The 15,757-nt window shown below is 35.3% G+C and overlaps 2 protein-coding genes across 2 annotated transcripts; both read right to left on the reverse strand.

Moving 5' to 3' along the window:
• Positions 1-3,735: 3,735 nt before the first annotated feature.
• Positions 3,736-12,283, reverse strand: LOC113299370 (protein TRANSPARENT TESTA 9-like). Its single transcript, XM_026548390.1, has 21 exons — positions 11,972-12,283; positions 10,808-10,859; positions 10,636-10,712; positions 10,415-10,548; positions 10,219-10,315; positions 9,989-10,046; positions 9,155-9,263; positions 8,925-9,048; positions 8,588-8,774; positions 8,172-8,503; positions 7,692-7,780; positions 7,530-7,600; positions 7,134-7,244; positions 6,116-6,181; positions 5,845-5,982; positions 5,433-5,538; positions 5,270-5,341; positions 5,138-5,184; positions 4,880-5,039; positions 4,602-4,768; positions 3,736-4,409 (listed from the first exon to the last, which is right to left on the reverse strand). Exons 1-21 carry the CDS (start codon positions 12,022-12,024, stop codon positions 4,080-4,082), a joined length of 2,580 nt encoding a protein of 859 aa, XP_026404175.1. The 5' UTR covers positions 12,025-12,283; the 3' UTR covers positions 3,736-4,079.
• Positions 12,284-12,753: 470 nt separating this feature from the next.
• On the reverse strand, positions 12,754-13,863 carry LOC113299371. The gene is made up of 2 exons (XM_026548392.1): positions 13,507-13,863; positions 12,754-13,162 (listed from the first exon to the last, which is right to left on the reverse strand). Exons 1-2 carry the CDS (start codon positions 13,721-13,723, stop codon positions 12,795-12,797), a joined length of 585 nt encoding a protein of 194 aa, XP_026404177.1. The 5' UTR covers positions 13,724-13,863; the 3' UTR covers positions 12,754-12,794.
• Between the last annotated feature and the right edge of the window lie 1,894 nt (positions 13,864-15,757).

A 15,757-nucleotide genomic window follows, 5' to 3' on the forward strand; every position in this document is an offset into this window, starting at 1 on the left:
ATTGAATAATCTACCAATATATGTTGTTTTATCACTAACTCCTTTGGGACTATATTTCGTTGAAACTAGCCTAGCAAAACCGTGATACTCGCCACTACTCGTCCTCGGTGAGGAATAAAACATCGACACGGGAAAGGGGCAAATTAACAGGTACTCACCAAGAACTCTGACGAAGATAGAGAACTTAAAAGTAACATAAATAAATATATCACTGTGGAATTTATTGTCATAAATAAATATCATTGCTCAAATGTGTGTTTTCTTTCTTCTGCGATTTCCATGAACGGTTTGTTTGTTTAACCGAGACCCGTTTGCACACATGCTAGTATGCAGATCGTGTGTGAGAAGCTGAGCCTGAGCCTAAGCTTTGCATGGCATGTGGGGAGCTGAACTCTGCTGGTAAGTCTTTTATGATGAATCTGAGAAGACTTGAGACATGTAGTTAAGGACATGGCTTGTCTGAGGCTTAGTACGCAAGAATCTCGTCTTTCCACGAGATAGGGATGAATTTGTTGGGATGAAGGCTAATGGAGTCAGATGGGGCATGCTCATGAATGCTCAGTTCTCATGCATGGTCAACTGTGATATGTTACTAGAAGTCGTGGTCAACTGTGGCATGTACATGTGCCTGATTGTGTCCTTTGTTCATATGGGACTATAAAACGTTTGAATCAGCCAATGAATATGGTGGGGGTGTTAGAAGTCGTGAGTGTGTTCATTTATGGAGATAATGTGACTAATATGTCTCATAGAGATGTACTAAGAGCCAGTCATGAGGCTCATGAATAAAATGACTAGTGCATCTCGCCGGGAGTATCATATATACATTTTGAAACTTTTTTACCAAAGCTCTTCCGAAACCCAATTTTTTAAAAGCCGGTGGAGTAGCTTTTAAAAGCTAGAAAAATATAAGCTTTGATTCTACCTAATTTAAAATGTTTGATTTATTTTTCCCATCCCTATTTTATTTTATACGTGGCAAAAATTACCTTTAAGTTTCAATACAATCAATTTTCTATTCCTTAATTATTCTTTAAAGACTATTACTTTTTCCTTTCAAACAATTTTTTGTTTTAGTTTAACAATAATAAAAACAAGAGCAACTGGAGTATTTTATTTTAATTTTAATTTTTTTTTAAATTATATTTATAACAAAAACTGGTTAAATAAAATAATCTTTTTTAACAATAATATAGTTACAATAATAATAATTATTAACTTTAAAATTATATATATATATATATATATATATATATATATATATATATATATATATATATATATTAGTTTAATTGGGGGCCCAAAAAACAATTAGGGACCTCCTACTAGAGGATAAAAAAGGTCATTAAAACTCAAATTGAGTCACCCCTTAACCAAAATATTTTTAAATGGCCAAACTATCCCTGAATGATTAGTATTAAAATTTAAAATTTAATTAAGTTAAGTTAATTAGTGTGGTTAGATTATGTTAGATTAAACTCAGATTTTAGAATCAATTTTTTTTTTTTTTTGTTGTTGTTGTTGTTTGAGTTGAGAAGAAGAAGAGGAGGTTTTAGAGGAAAATTTAGGATTTTTAGAAGTGAGTAATTCAAGTAGGGGAAATGATGTTGGGGAAGGTTCAAGCAACAAAGATGATTGTGTTGATGGTAAGATTATCTTAAATTCTCCCATGGATTGGATGTATGTCACAACACAGAGAAAGAGTCGTCAATGTCGAGGGATGTATACCCCAACGACTCTAGAAAGTCGTCAATGTATTGACACCAAAAATGACGACTCAAACGTGCAACTTTTCCAGGTTATGAAAAATCGTCAGGGTATTAAAAAATTTCATTGACGACCCTCAACAGTCGTTAATGTTTAGACTGTTTAAGTGACGACTCTAAACTGTCGAAGATTCATTAATGGCGGAAATGTACGACAATTTTGGGTCGTCATAAAAATGATCAATTCCCTGACGACCCTTTGGAAGGGTCGTTACTGTTTTGGTTACGCATTTGACGACTTAAACAGTCGTTAATGTTTTAGAAATGTCGTTATACACTCTCGTTAATCTCTAAAAAGAGTCGTCAGTGTATGACAGTTTAGAGTCGTTATTGTTTTGATCATGATGTATATGACGACCCTAAACTGTCGTTAATGTCGGTGAAGGGTCGTTACTTGAAAAAAAAAAATTAATCAAGGGTAAAATAGTATATTCATCTTCCGATTTTTACACCCCTGAAAAATTTGGGAGGCAAACAAAATTCCTTGGCCCCCAATTAAACTAGAATATATATATATATATATTTGTATTTAATAGTAAAAAACTTAATCATTTTTAAAACCCTATAAAATTGAATAATTAAAATTATTTTCAGAGATCTCTTTTTTTGTCATTTGCTATAACACCAATAGTTGAGTCTGGTATTTTACCAAATACTATTTGAGCGTTTTTCTAAGCTTTAATTTTGATTTATATTTTACCAAATGTTCAACTGTTGTTTTTTTTACGTCGCACAAAAATGCCAAAAGGGCTTTTATAAAAAGCACCACAAACTGAGCCCAAGAAACAAAAATATCTTGATCATCTTTTATCTTCCTAAGTATGATTTTTTCTGCAAGGGAGACACGTGCATAAGTCAATAGGTCAGCAAACGATTTAAATATGCGAATAACCAATTGCGGTAAGCTTTATCCGGAAGTGTAGAAAACCAGCTTTGCCGGGATACTCCAAATGCAAATTCTTACGGCTCACTCATGTAGACATGCTTGATCCAACTTGTAGGCTTTAAGTCTCAATAAGGTTAACTTTTAGTGAGTGGAAGAAGAAAAGATAGCAACGGCCAACTTTTGTAGTAGATAGGGCAAGTTTGAATTTGCGAAAACCCGCCAAGACCAACTAATGCTTGATTAATTTTTAATAGAAAATGTAAGAAATCGGTGGCTTGACACTTTCCACCAAACCTACATAAGAAAAAAAAAAAAAAGAAGAAGAAAAAAAGAGGGTACTCAGAATAATAACAAGAATTATATATGTAAAAAATGTTGAATTAAAAGGTATAATTCACCCAAAAGAAAAGAATCATCTCTGAACGGCAAATTTTAAACACATGAGAGAAATCGAAAGAATAAATAAATGATTTTGCAACTTTATATAGATGGCTTCGAAGAGTGGCTAAACATAGATACGTCTTGCTTTAGATTAAGAAAAATAAAGGGAGAATAATAGTGATCAAAGGAGACTGTAGGGTTAGTAGGAAGGATCTAAAGATAGGATAAAGAAACATGATAAAAGAGTTAAAAAAAGGAGTTTCTATATTCTTGAATGACAAAAAAGAAAGATCTAACAACAAAAAGATAAAGACTGAATTAAAAGATCGGAAACAAAAGCAGGTTTTTCGAAATTTCGAAGGCATATACTGTTGGAGGAAGAAGCATAAGGGCTTCATAGTTCAAACTACTAACATTGCGGTATGGATCAAGAATGGAAGAAGCATAAGAGCTTGGTTGGTAACCAGAAGTGAAAGTGCTTCTGCATCTCCAGAAGTAAAAATCAACCTCATAAATCAGAAGCAAACAGATCCACCTTTTAGCTATTAGAGGTCATTCTGAAATTCAATTCCCAAAATAAGTCAAAAACTACTTTTAAAGATATCTAAACACCTTCCAAGAATAGTTCATTCTACTGAGATCGTCTTCCTTCGTGTCCAAAGGGTAACAAACGCAAGTGCTAAAACTGGAGATTATTCTCACTAGAAGAAAAGAAAATAACTTGCATCTTCATTTTAGGATCATCTCAAATATACATTTGATTTACTATTACATGACTTACAAACTAAGAAAAGGGAAGCAAAAGAACAAGGCTACAACTACTGTTAAAGAATGATTAACGAAACAAAAAAGAAAACTGTTACACACATACAGTAGAAGATCAATCAGGATCTAACTAGTGTACAAAGAATAGCCATCAAATCATAAATAGAATTTGATGGTTAAAAGGACTACTCTACTTTCTGTGACAAGGAATTTACAAAAGGGTGGAAACTTCACCCATAAAACAACCTATTATTTCACAAACCATCTGGCGAGGATGAGACTTACGAAGAAACTTCCGTTTTCGTTCTTATTGGCGAAGTTTCTGTAACATGAAGAGAAGGTACTAACTCGTCAATCGGTCTACTAAGATCAAATAATGGCTTCAATCTCCTTTCAACTTCGTTAGTTTGCAAATCAATCTCCTCGAGTATCATCGAGAAAGCAGATTGGCATGAAGCCTCGTCCCTAAATGCGAGGGTCCATCTCCCATCAATCAAAGCTTTTGGCTTTGGATTTCCAAATACATCGAATTTCGACGGGTCCAAAAAGGGCAAGCTAGACGGACGTATTCGTAGGTGTAACCATTTCATATGCTTATCATCTATTTTAGGCTGAAAAAGAAAGACATTTGCTCATACACCTTGTTTGCACATTATCAAGGTCCTAACTACCAACTCAGTTAAAATCAATGTTATCTGGCGTGACACACTTCAGGAAAAACCAAATCACAGATTTCTTTTTGCCATACGCCTCATGTATATTTAGAAAAAACAAATAAATTAGCGATTGAAAACTGAACTTACATTAGATCCAGCCAAAGGTGCGGCGACACGAACAACTCCACGTTTATTCCTAATGGGTTGTTCTTCAATGAGGAGAATCCACCCAGATGCTCCTCTACTGACTGCCAAAAAGAAAAAATGACGCTCTTTTCCTCTCTCGAATGCAATTCTACAAGGCACTGCACCAGCTGCATATAGATAGCCATTGTCGATTGTTTATCCCCACTAAGAACTACATCTAGCCATTGTAATAAATTCAGAATTTAAAAGGATTGAAATTAAAATTTAGTAAAGCCAACCTATGCTTATCTCAGTGCCAGGTTTTGGATCTGTAAGATCCAGCCCAGAAGCTTTTGATCGGGAGTTTACAGGAGGGTCGGTTGGACAATTTATTGGTGGTTGGTCGGGCAAAGTCCCACCAGAGGAAAAGATTTGAAGTTGATGGCGCAGGACAAATACCTGCACCACGAAAGAGGTGAAAAAAAATTATGTTATTAACAAATATATTTTAACATAGATTAACATGTGGGCATAGAGGTGTGTGAACTGCCACAAACCTTCACCATCTCATACATTCTTTCACCTGCGGAGAAAGATGATTCAACTGAAACAAAAGAGTTTCAGGTGTATTAGTTAATGCAATAAAAAAATTACAACATTCAAGAAGTTTATGTGGTAAGCAATCACACCGTCTAGAGAGAATTTTGGTGGCGGTAAGAGTACGCATTTAGGCTCTTTCTGGGGAGAAGACGCTTCAATTGCTAAAATGTAAAAATTGGAAAAGTTTAGATATGTCTAATTAGACTATAAAAACTATACAAAATTCTACATGTCAGAAATGGAAGTGCATACCTTTTTTGCACTTTCTCCACTCATTGGTTAGGACTGTTGTGAGTAAATCAGGCCAAACCCCTCTAACTTCCAGGAGAAGACAAGCTGAGCAATTCTTGTATGCATCCTGTTCAAGTAGGAAGAAAGTAAAAACATAATTTCAAAGAAAATCAGTTGAACTACAAATATAAAATTTTCTCCATCACAAAAACATAAAAGGATTACATCCTGCTTCCAGCTTCTTTTTTCACTTTCTAGATTTAATTCAGATAAAGTACTGCTTCCAGCTTCTTTATTCACTTTCTAGATTTAATTCACATATAGTACATGTAACTGTGTCTACACACAAATCCCAACTATCCATTATAAACATGATAAAGATCTTGGCACAGCTCTTATTTGTATATGGTTTTTTCTCAGATAGGGTACTTACTTTGAGCAATTTACGATGATGGCTGCTAAATTCTGCTTCACTATACGGAAGCAGCTGGCGCAAAAGCCAGCCACCATCCCACAATGTTTCTGCAGAAATATTGGACCGGCAAAATAGACTGACCAGCGCATCAACCACCTATAATAGAAAATTACACGATAACTAGAAGGTATCTGTTGTACAAAAACTTCAAATATTCTCCTCAAGTCACTCCGGATCATTGTATTATTAGCATTATGCAGTTGAGAAGAAATTTGATTTAGCAACAAACCTGAAATCTATGTACTCGAGGGCTTACGCCCAAATCAATGCAAGAACATGACCATCCATATTGATCCTGGACAATAACACGAAATAGGGACAATTAAATACCAGCGATAAAGATTCAACAGAACTTGAAGAAAATGAGGTTGAACCAAATGAAACCTGACACGAAGCAAAGTACTTGTCAGCAAGTGAAGCTAAATAAGATCATAGTAAAGTACCAAGCCAAGACAAGAACTTTGACCAGGAGGGGTACAAAAATGAGAGAAAAACATTCAACGGACTGAGCCAAAAAAACAAGTGTCGTTTTTGGTATTCTATCAACTTATCGGGATTCACATGTTCATAACCCTGAAATTTCATTTTCTAAAGTAAGAATTCAGCATTTCTGTGCAACTTACCCCCACAATTAAAATCTAAAATCATTCGGCGTATCACTAAAAAGCATTAGAACAATTCTTAATACTTTATGGGTCTGATTTTCACAAAGCTATATGAAGTGATATCTAAAAAGCTCAAACTTCACATCTTCACCATGAAATGCTTACTGCTTCATATGTGGCTTTGCCTCTTTTATAAACGATTCCCACAAAACTGTAACATAGGCATAACTTTTCAGACAACTGTCCTCAATCATCACAAAAGCTCGGTATCTAACACTACACTTCTTAGTTTTGAGTAAAAAGGTAAATTCAATTCCCTCTTTAACCCTCTTGCTTTGTCTGTTCTATATTCGTCTCGTATAATTCATTCCCTCCTTGAAATTTACCAAAACATTTTAACTTAATCAAGTCACCCCCTACATTCTCCTTGTTGAATCATTTCACACAAGCCACAAAATATGAGATCTATCTTCCAGTTGAAAAGGTTTAAAAGGTGGGTAGGACAGCAACCTCTTAATCATAATGCCCAAGATTCAAATATATTTTAACTACGGAAGGATCTAATAGTTTATCTAAGCAGATGCCAACCTCATCATTCTGATATATGCAATAAAAGTAATTGATGATAAGTTGGTAAAACACCTTGATAGTTTGAAGATATGTATCAATTTGACTATTGACGCCATCTTCCGAAACGCCACCTTCTGGTGAAAAAAGCTGCTCTTCATCTGGACCCTCTCCCACCAAAGCTTGCTTCATACACAAAATATTTCAGTAAGACAACATGGGATAACCATTCCATATTTAGAAAAACTGGAATCCTAGATATTAGCATCAAATTAGAAACAATACATAGTGAAGTAAAAAGAATTGTCACTCTGGGAATTTTGACATCCATATTTATGCAGACTGGATCCTTACAAATTAGAACTTCGCATCAATCCAGTAAAGAAGTACAGAGACAAAAGGACAATATTCTTAATTCAAGTAGCCAAGTAGGAACACACTACTATAAACTCGAGATTAACCAACACCTACCAGCAGAAGTTTCTTATGCTGTTTTCTTTGGGGAAGAATTCCAAGAGCGTCAAGCATTGACTCATCTAGTTCTACAAAAGAGATAGAGTACGTAATTTTGTAAGTGCTTGCATAAAAAAGATGAGAAGATCAGAATTAAGTTCAATGAATCAGCAACATTACCCTTCGTCTGCAACAAAGTAGCCAGCACATTCAAAGAACCCAAAACTTTTATTTCATCCCCATGAACAATGTATGAGAGCAATACTTCCCTTAAAGAAAACTTCAGCAAGTCAGCTTCTTGATAACCCAAGGAGAAGTAAACAACATTAAGAGAAGGTTAAAGTTCAGACTAGTCAACTCAGTGGTGGCTCGCTTGGCGGACATATATGACAAAGGTGACAAGAATAAGGCAATCACGGTGTACAATTGTGCTGGTTCTAAGATGTCTAGGTTTTTCATTCAGCTATGAAATTGAAAATTTTAATAAAATAAGATCCCTTTACTCCTACAGGGGCAAAGCTGAACACATAGTGTAAGACTTTTTCTTTCCTTCAAATCATCGTGAGTGTTACAGCTATTAGATAGGATAAAGTGTAAGAACTAAACAGAGCCAAAGAAGATAAGACATGAGATAATCAATGACAAGTAATCCCATATCACCTCAAAGCCAAATGCGGACCACTACAGTTATGCTGGAGTGAAAAGTCTTCTGCTGAATGTATTTGGGAAGAACTAGGTGAAGTTGGTACAGTAATTTTTAAGAGCTGATTATCTGCCTTTGCATCAACTGCATCTTTGTCCAGACTATGGTTTTCCTGCGTGAAACTGTGACCAAATATATTTCCGTTCTGTTTAACTTCAGACCTTGGAGTAAATGCTTCCAGCAAACAGAGTAATGCCACGGCAATTGTATTCGCTAAATTCTTGATCTTAAGGATGCGCACAATGCAACAAAATAAATACAGTGAAGTAGTAGCGCTGATTTGTGCCCCCTGAAGTTGCATGTAACAGAACGTTTGAGAGGAAATAAAGAAAGGGAAAGCACAATGCAGATATGAAAAACAAGAGTTACTCACATTGGTAGGGTCTGTTCTCAAAGATGGAAAAAGCAATGGAAATATCAAAAGCTGCAACATCTTCTCCGCTATCACCTTTCCAAGGTCGGGAATCCCCGAAGATATAGCATCGCTAAAATAATATAAGCTGTCTTCAATTTCATCAACAGCAGCAAGAATGGAAGAATTTGATTCTGGGGTTGGATTCCTGTATCAATAACCATATATATTAGGAGATAATAAGCACAATAATAAATCTGATGCTCATACTCTTTCTATCTAGAGGGATAACATGCCAACAAAAGCTGATATACATGCAAAGTGGGATGCACCATCTACTTAAACTTCATTTCCTTACTTTACAGATTCAGAGACCCGTTCGTCCAAGATTATGCACCTCCTCCGGAAGTAGGTAATCAAATTCGAAAAGTAATCTGCCATAGGTGTACTAATGACATATCTATTAACACATTCGTCTCCAACTGAAAAGGGATAACAATTAAAAAAACATACATAAGTAGAAAACAATTGAAATCAAAATAAAAAAAGTAATTTGCAGATACGAAAAACAAAAAGCCTCCAACTTACCATGGTAGACATTGAGTGTCACAGCACGCACAGCAATACGAACCATGCTTTCTTCGTGGAAAGCTAATTGTATAGCCTCTATGTACAACGGAAAGGATACTACTTCATTCTGGATTTACAACAAAGAAAGTTCTCCTTATACAAGTGTACAAAAGTTCTCCTTATACAAATGTACAAAAGTAAACTCATCTTGAATGACATTAGTTAACTCAATTTATTTTAATAGACAATCACAACACCATCAGTAAACCTCACAGACAAAATATGCCGTAAATAGCCATCATGTTCACACACTTCCACTCCAAATCCATATCCACTTGACTACTTGATTATCCTAGTGCTTGTTTGAGCATCCTAGAAGGGGCTACTTCTTTGCAGTAAATTTACTTCATAGCTGAATAATTCTGTATGATGTGAAAACATTAAGAAGTCTGCAGTCTTCAGCAACTTACGCATATTTCAACTAACCAGAAATGATAGGTTTCTCATAACATGACTGATACCCGGATGACATTTAACGTTAAGACGGAAATACGTACTAAATTTCTTAATATGAATCTCATTTAAGATTTAACAGAATTTAATCCAGTGTTCAAAGTTCAAAAATAAGATGAGGAAAAGAAATGTAAATGCTAAATGAACTTGCTGAAACAGACTAATCATAGCGTTTGTTTTTCCTAACAGAATATCATGACGAGTTTATGTGATTGGTTTTTTGCCATCATAGTGGAATTTAAGATGATATTTAAAAGTATTTATCAGGAAATGCTTTTCAGTTAAGCTGCAATCACGCAACAAGTCAGGTGTAAGTACTACATGGTTTAAGCAACATACATCTTCAGTCTTCATAAGCAAAGGAACTGTACTTTTAGTTAGCTTCCCACTTATCGCCCTGAAATGAAAAAAGTGCATGAATCAAACTAACTAGCAGTTTCAAAAAAAATATGGGGAAGAAGAAATAGAATATTATAATAATAAAGAAAATAATGAAGATGAGATATCAGATACCGATCAAAATAATAATAATAATAATAATGAAAAAGAGTAGATAGCAACTCACAGACCTTAGAAAAGAGATGTAGTAAGACAATAGTTCTTCGTTACGGAAGTCAAAGGGATATGTTATAAGGTAGTTAACATGTTCAGTGCTGAATATATGATCTGCAGGAAAAATGAGTGTGAGAAATGTACACCAATTTGAGCTAAAAGAAGGGCCTAAAAACTGCTTTGAGTAATACCACACTACTATTATTGACTTACATAGAGCACGCTCACTCCTAAGATTCTGAATCATAATGCTCACGGTTTGTAGTATTTGAAGAGCTACAGCCAAGGTTTTACTAACTTTTAGTATACGCGCAAACTCCCCCATAACTTGCTTTTCCATGAAAAAACTGCAAAAAAATCCTTAGTTTGATAAACAGGTACTGTATAACAACTAAAAGAAATATCAATGCACACAATATATTGAGAAGCCTCACTCAAAAAAGGTTGGATCATTTTGGTCACCATATGTAACTATCTCAGCAATTGACCTCAGTGCCTCGATCACCAGATCCTGTATTGCGTGTAAATATGACAATGAGAACTTTTAAACCACGAGTTGAGTATATTTAACACAGATTATACCAAGAGACGGGAGAAATTATTAACCTGGTTAACTTCATTGACAATTTGTACCTTTTGCAGCTGATCAGTTAAACGGCTGCCAACAAACTAAAGTCAGACTTAACTCACAGAAAGCGGAATTGCAGTAATTAAAATGATTTGAGCCGCTCGCTGAAACATATCAATGCATAAGAACATAACACCCCATTGTCAAAGAAAGTCATAGTTTGCCTTTTCAAAACATCCTTATCAAATTTTAGCCACAGACTCTTATCAGACTCTTTATGCTAGAAAAAGCTTTCTCACAACATCGTATTACGAGTTAGTCAGTTAGATTTGCTTACATCTGGTACTTTATTTCATTCAATATGTTTCACTTCACCCAATATGTTAAGCTTCACCGATTCCAGGGTCCGTTTTTACAAATCCATTGTACAGATTTCTCAACCCGGGTTAGTTATTTCATATCCTTCTTTCTCCACATCAAGTCATTAATGCAATTCCGTTAAACAAGTGTTTTGCTCATAACTTCAGTTTTAAGCATTCACGGCAGTGATTAGCATTTAAGTATTTAACCCATCTCAAACTAACTAAGTTGCCTATGTCCAACCAACAGGGATCCATATATCCACCTCAAACAACATAAAGAGACATACAACATTTCTCCAATATCACAGAGTTCCCATAAAATCATTCTCTCAAAGATAAGAACCCACAAACTCATACTATATTTAATCACTTCCTAGCAATATGAAATCTACACATATCATTGTTTCCATTAAGAGGTGTGCCACTGCAAACAGACCTTCGGTTAGACTTTAGCGGGCCACAATTTTGAACTTTCCATGAACTCCACACTTTGCAGTTGAAAATTATGATGCTAACTGGTCATTGTCATCTCAAAACTAGTGATAGAATAGAAAATTCCTAACAATCATGTATTCAGCTAGACGGAGTTCGATTGAACAGGATTACGTAATCATTCTTCTGTGACTTAAAAGAACCCCTAGATTTCCACTTTCAGAAAATTCTACAAACGGTTCCTAAAACTTCAATGAACATTCGTCAACTCACAATTTCATTCGTAATTCTCTAAATTTCAAACCTAACAACTCAATTTCTAAACTAAACTCATCAAACTCTAAAAGAATTCGGAGCACAATTCATTGAAATAAAGTCATAAAAGAAATTTCAAGGAAAATGACGAACCTGAGTTCTTCCAAAGAGAATCGATTTCTGGGTCTCCAGAAAGCAAGCCACATGTTTCAAAATACCAATCAGATCTGTATAATTAACATGACCTTATATCAAATAAAACCGAGATGCAATATCTGTAACCAATTTCTTCTTCGAATCAGCCCTAATTTTGGATTAATTACCAATCAAACACTTCTTCATGATCTAAAGACATAATTGTAAACCCTAATTTTGATAATTTATTGTAATCCTCCATTCACCCATCAATAAATCAAAATTTTCTCCCTCTCTCTCTCTAATTTTTCTGTTGGGTTTTGGCTGGTTTTGCCGATAACCGGAAAAAATATTTCTTTTCTGTTTCGGTTTTTTTAACTTATTAAATTGCTGTAATGATTTGGTTGAATTTGAGCCGTTGGATTCGATTACTTCATCGAAAGTCAATTTGTTTCTGTAAAGTTCCACGTCATAGATTATGAAGACAGATATTCGAAAATTTTATTATACCTTGTTTGTTGTTGTGGCATGATTAAAGAAAGATGAAATGGTGAATTTGGGAGTCCATGTGTATGAATTTATCCACTTTGCAACAATTTAAGCTTCTTGGTTCAAGTTGACGATGCATACACTCTTGAAGGCGACGCACCAGCAATGGTGTGGAACCCTATACGTGTGATGTTTTTTCTATTGAGAGCTGGCATTGTAATGTCGACAACGCTCTCTTGAAGCAATGATTTCGACAGTGTTTGCTTATTTATTGTTTTGCTTTGCGCGTGTTATTGTTCTGTAGCTGAAGAACTTGTTAGTATATTTTTTTGGGTATGATAAAAAAAAAGAGTTACTGACAATAGGTAGCTATATCATTTGCCTCCCACATTAGATGACTTTGAGTACTGCTTCCCATTTTAGCCAGATTCTGAAGATTTAAGAAGTTTTTGGGATTAATAACCTTACAATTCACTTTCTCAAATGAGTTGATTTTTAAAAGAAGCTGATCTACTTTAGAGTTGGTCTTCCAACTAGTTTTTCTGCTTCCTCCCTTGAGAGTACTGGTTATGTGATAATATGTGCCAAGCAGGTTGAACTTTTTGCATTTCAGTGGAGAGGCCCACTCCAAAGCATCTCGAGCAGCTAAGCAGTCTCCTGCTTCTTTTCCTAGAGTTGTTGCTCCTCTGGTTCTTCTGTCGATAGTTTCTCCTTTGTCACCTATTAAGGACACAACAATCCCAGTTAGACCTGTGCATTTATTGTAATGAGAGTAATAAGTAAAAGAGATTGTCATGTGTTCTTCATGTTCAACAAAATTAGGAGATCTAGATTGACTGTTTAAACCATTTCTGGCTTGCAGAGTCATGCTAGAGGTAATGTGGTTTATGATGAGTTTTCCTGTTCGGCCGGGACAAGGTTTTATTTTCTGAAAAACTGCTTCACATCTGGATTTCCAGATGTGCCAGCAGATGGTAGCACAAAGATTTTTCCAGGGGCCAAAGGGAGTGTCAGGTATGTCATTTCTAAACCAACTAGAGCACCAGTTAGTAATGTTACTGAACCATAAGTGGCATTATCTAGATTAAGATAACACTGAGCCCACACCGCCCTAGCAAAAGAGCATTGCATGAAAGCGTGTTCTCCCGTTTCTATGTTATTCCTGCACACGATACATATAGGGTCAATATAATTTATAAAAACAGAAAGACAACCATTAAATGGAAGAATATTTTCCTTCATTTTCCAGGTGAAAAATTGAATTCTTGGCAGAACATTCATACTCCAAATTTTACCAGCAAGGGTATCATTGCATTGAGAGGTTTTGTTGTCTAGAAGATCATATAAAGACTTGTTAGTGAAATTTCCTTGTTTATTGTCTATCCATTTGATGGTGTCGTCAATGTTTGAATTAGGTTTTAATAGTTAAAATTCTTTCAATGGTGTTCCAGTCAAATATCTGATGTAAGATTTGAATATTCCAACTATCTCCTATCATAAGATCGCTATCAAGGTGGAAATTACTAGAGTTACTATCATCTCTAATGGTTATAGGATTTCCCTTAGCATTGGGTATCCACCGGTCTTTCCAAATGTCAACACTAGTTTTGTTACCAATTTCCCAGATGCTATGCTCCTTAATTAGCATTAGACCCTTATAGACTTCTTTCCAAGACCATGATGAGTTCTCATTACAGGTAGCATGGAAGGGATTAAAATTGGGATAATATTTTCCCTTCATAGTTTTGGCATAAACAGCTTTTGGTTGTTTGAAAAGTCTCCAGCCGTTTTTGGCAATTAGAGATAGATTCATCTTATCTAGATCCTTGAGACCATTTCCCCCCTTCTCTTTACTTTTACTCAGTTTATTCCAGCCTTTCATGTAAACACCTTTAGTGACCCCAGTTTTTCCCCACCAGAAATCTCTAATTATACCAGTGGCCTTTTTTGTTATTTCCTTAGAGAGAATAAAAGTGGTCATGTTATAGGAAGGAATGGACTCAAGAACAGCTAGCATGTTCTGAATAAGGTTTTCAAAGCAAACTATCTTGGATTTATTGGTAAACAGGGGACCTCCTAGATATTTGTCATCTAGTCTGATCTTCTTGACCTTAAGAATGCCTACTATCTCTTTCCCTAGACTATTTTGGATATGGGGGGTGAAGAAAATACATGATTTGAAGAAATTTATCATCTGACCTGACGTGCTTCCATAATCATCCAATATTTTTAAAAGGTTGACAGCTTGCTGAGTGGTGGCTTTGGCAAAGATGAGACAATCATCTGCAAAAAGAAGGTGACTAATAGAGGGACGATTTTTGTTTCCTTTAAACCCAGAGATCATACCAAGGTCTTCAGAGTTAGTGAGAGTCCTTGAGAAGGACTCCATGCATAATATGAAAAGGTATGGAGACACTCCTTGTCTCAACCCTCTAGAAGGCTTGAAAGGTTTACTAGGGACTCCATTTATGAGGATGGAAGAGGAGCTAGTGCTTATGCACTGAAAGATGAGGTTGCACCAAACATCACAGAAACCCATCCTTTTTAGTATAGCAATTAAAAAGTCCCACTCTACCCTATCAAAATATTTCGACATGTCAATCTTAAAGCCCATAGAGTGGGTTTTGTTTTTTTTTGTTCTTTTTCCTCATAACATGTATTATCTCATGAGCAACAAGGATGTTGTTTGAGATGAGTCTTTATATAACAAAAGCAGACTGATAAGGAGAGATCGGTCTGTCCAAGAATGGTTTTAGCCTATTTGCTATGACTTTAAAATTAATTTTGTAAGCTATGTTACATGGGCTAATGGGTCTGTAGTCTCCCGGGTTATCAGGATGCAAAACTTTCGGTATCAAGGTGATAAAAGTTTGGTTCAACTGAGTTAACATGTGACCACTTTTGAAAAAGGCCTGAACAGTATTAACTATATCTTTGCTAACTATAGGGCAATTTTTTTGAAAGAAACAAGCAGGAAAACCGTTTAGGCCAGGACTAGCATTTGGCTGCATGTTAAAGAGAGCATCATGAATTTCACAAACAGAAGGACAAGAAATTAATAGATCATTTTCAGCATGAGAAATCATCGGAGGCACCAGGTTTATGATATCATAGTTAAGAGTAGGAGCAGAAGTAATGAGGAGATTTTCAAAATAAATGTTTCGGCAGTTAGCTATATTATCTCTACCTTCAATACACTTACTGCTATTATCATACATGCCTACTATGTTGATTCTTCTTTGTCTGATCACGGCATTTTGGTGGAAATAATGTATGTTTCGATCCCCAAGAAGAATAGTGTTTTCAGTTCCTTTA

Source organism: Papaver somniferum, chromosome 7, assembly GCF_003573695.1.
Source record: "Papaver somniferum cultivar HN1 chromosome 7, ASM357369v1, whole genome shotgun sequence".
Lineage (NCBI taxonomy): Eukaryota > Viridiplantae > Streptophyta > Magnoliopsida > Ranunculales > Papaveraceae > Papaver > Papaver somniferum.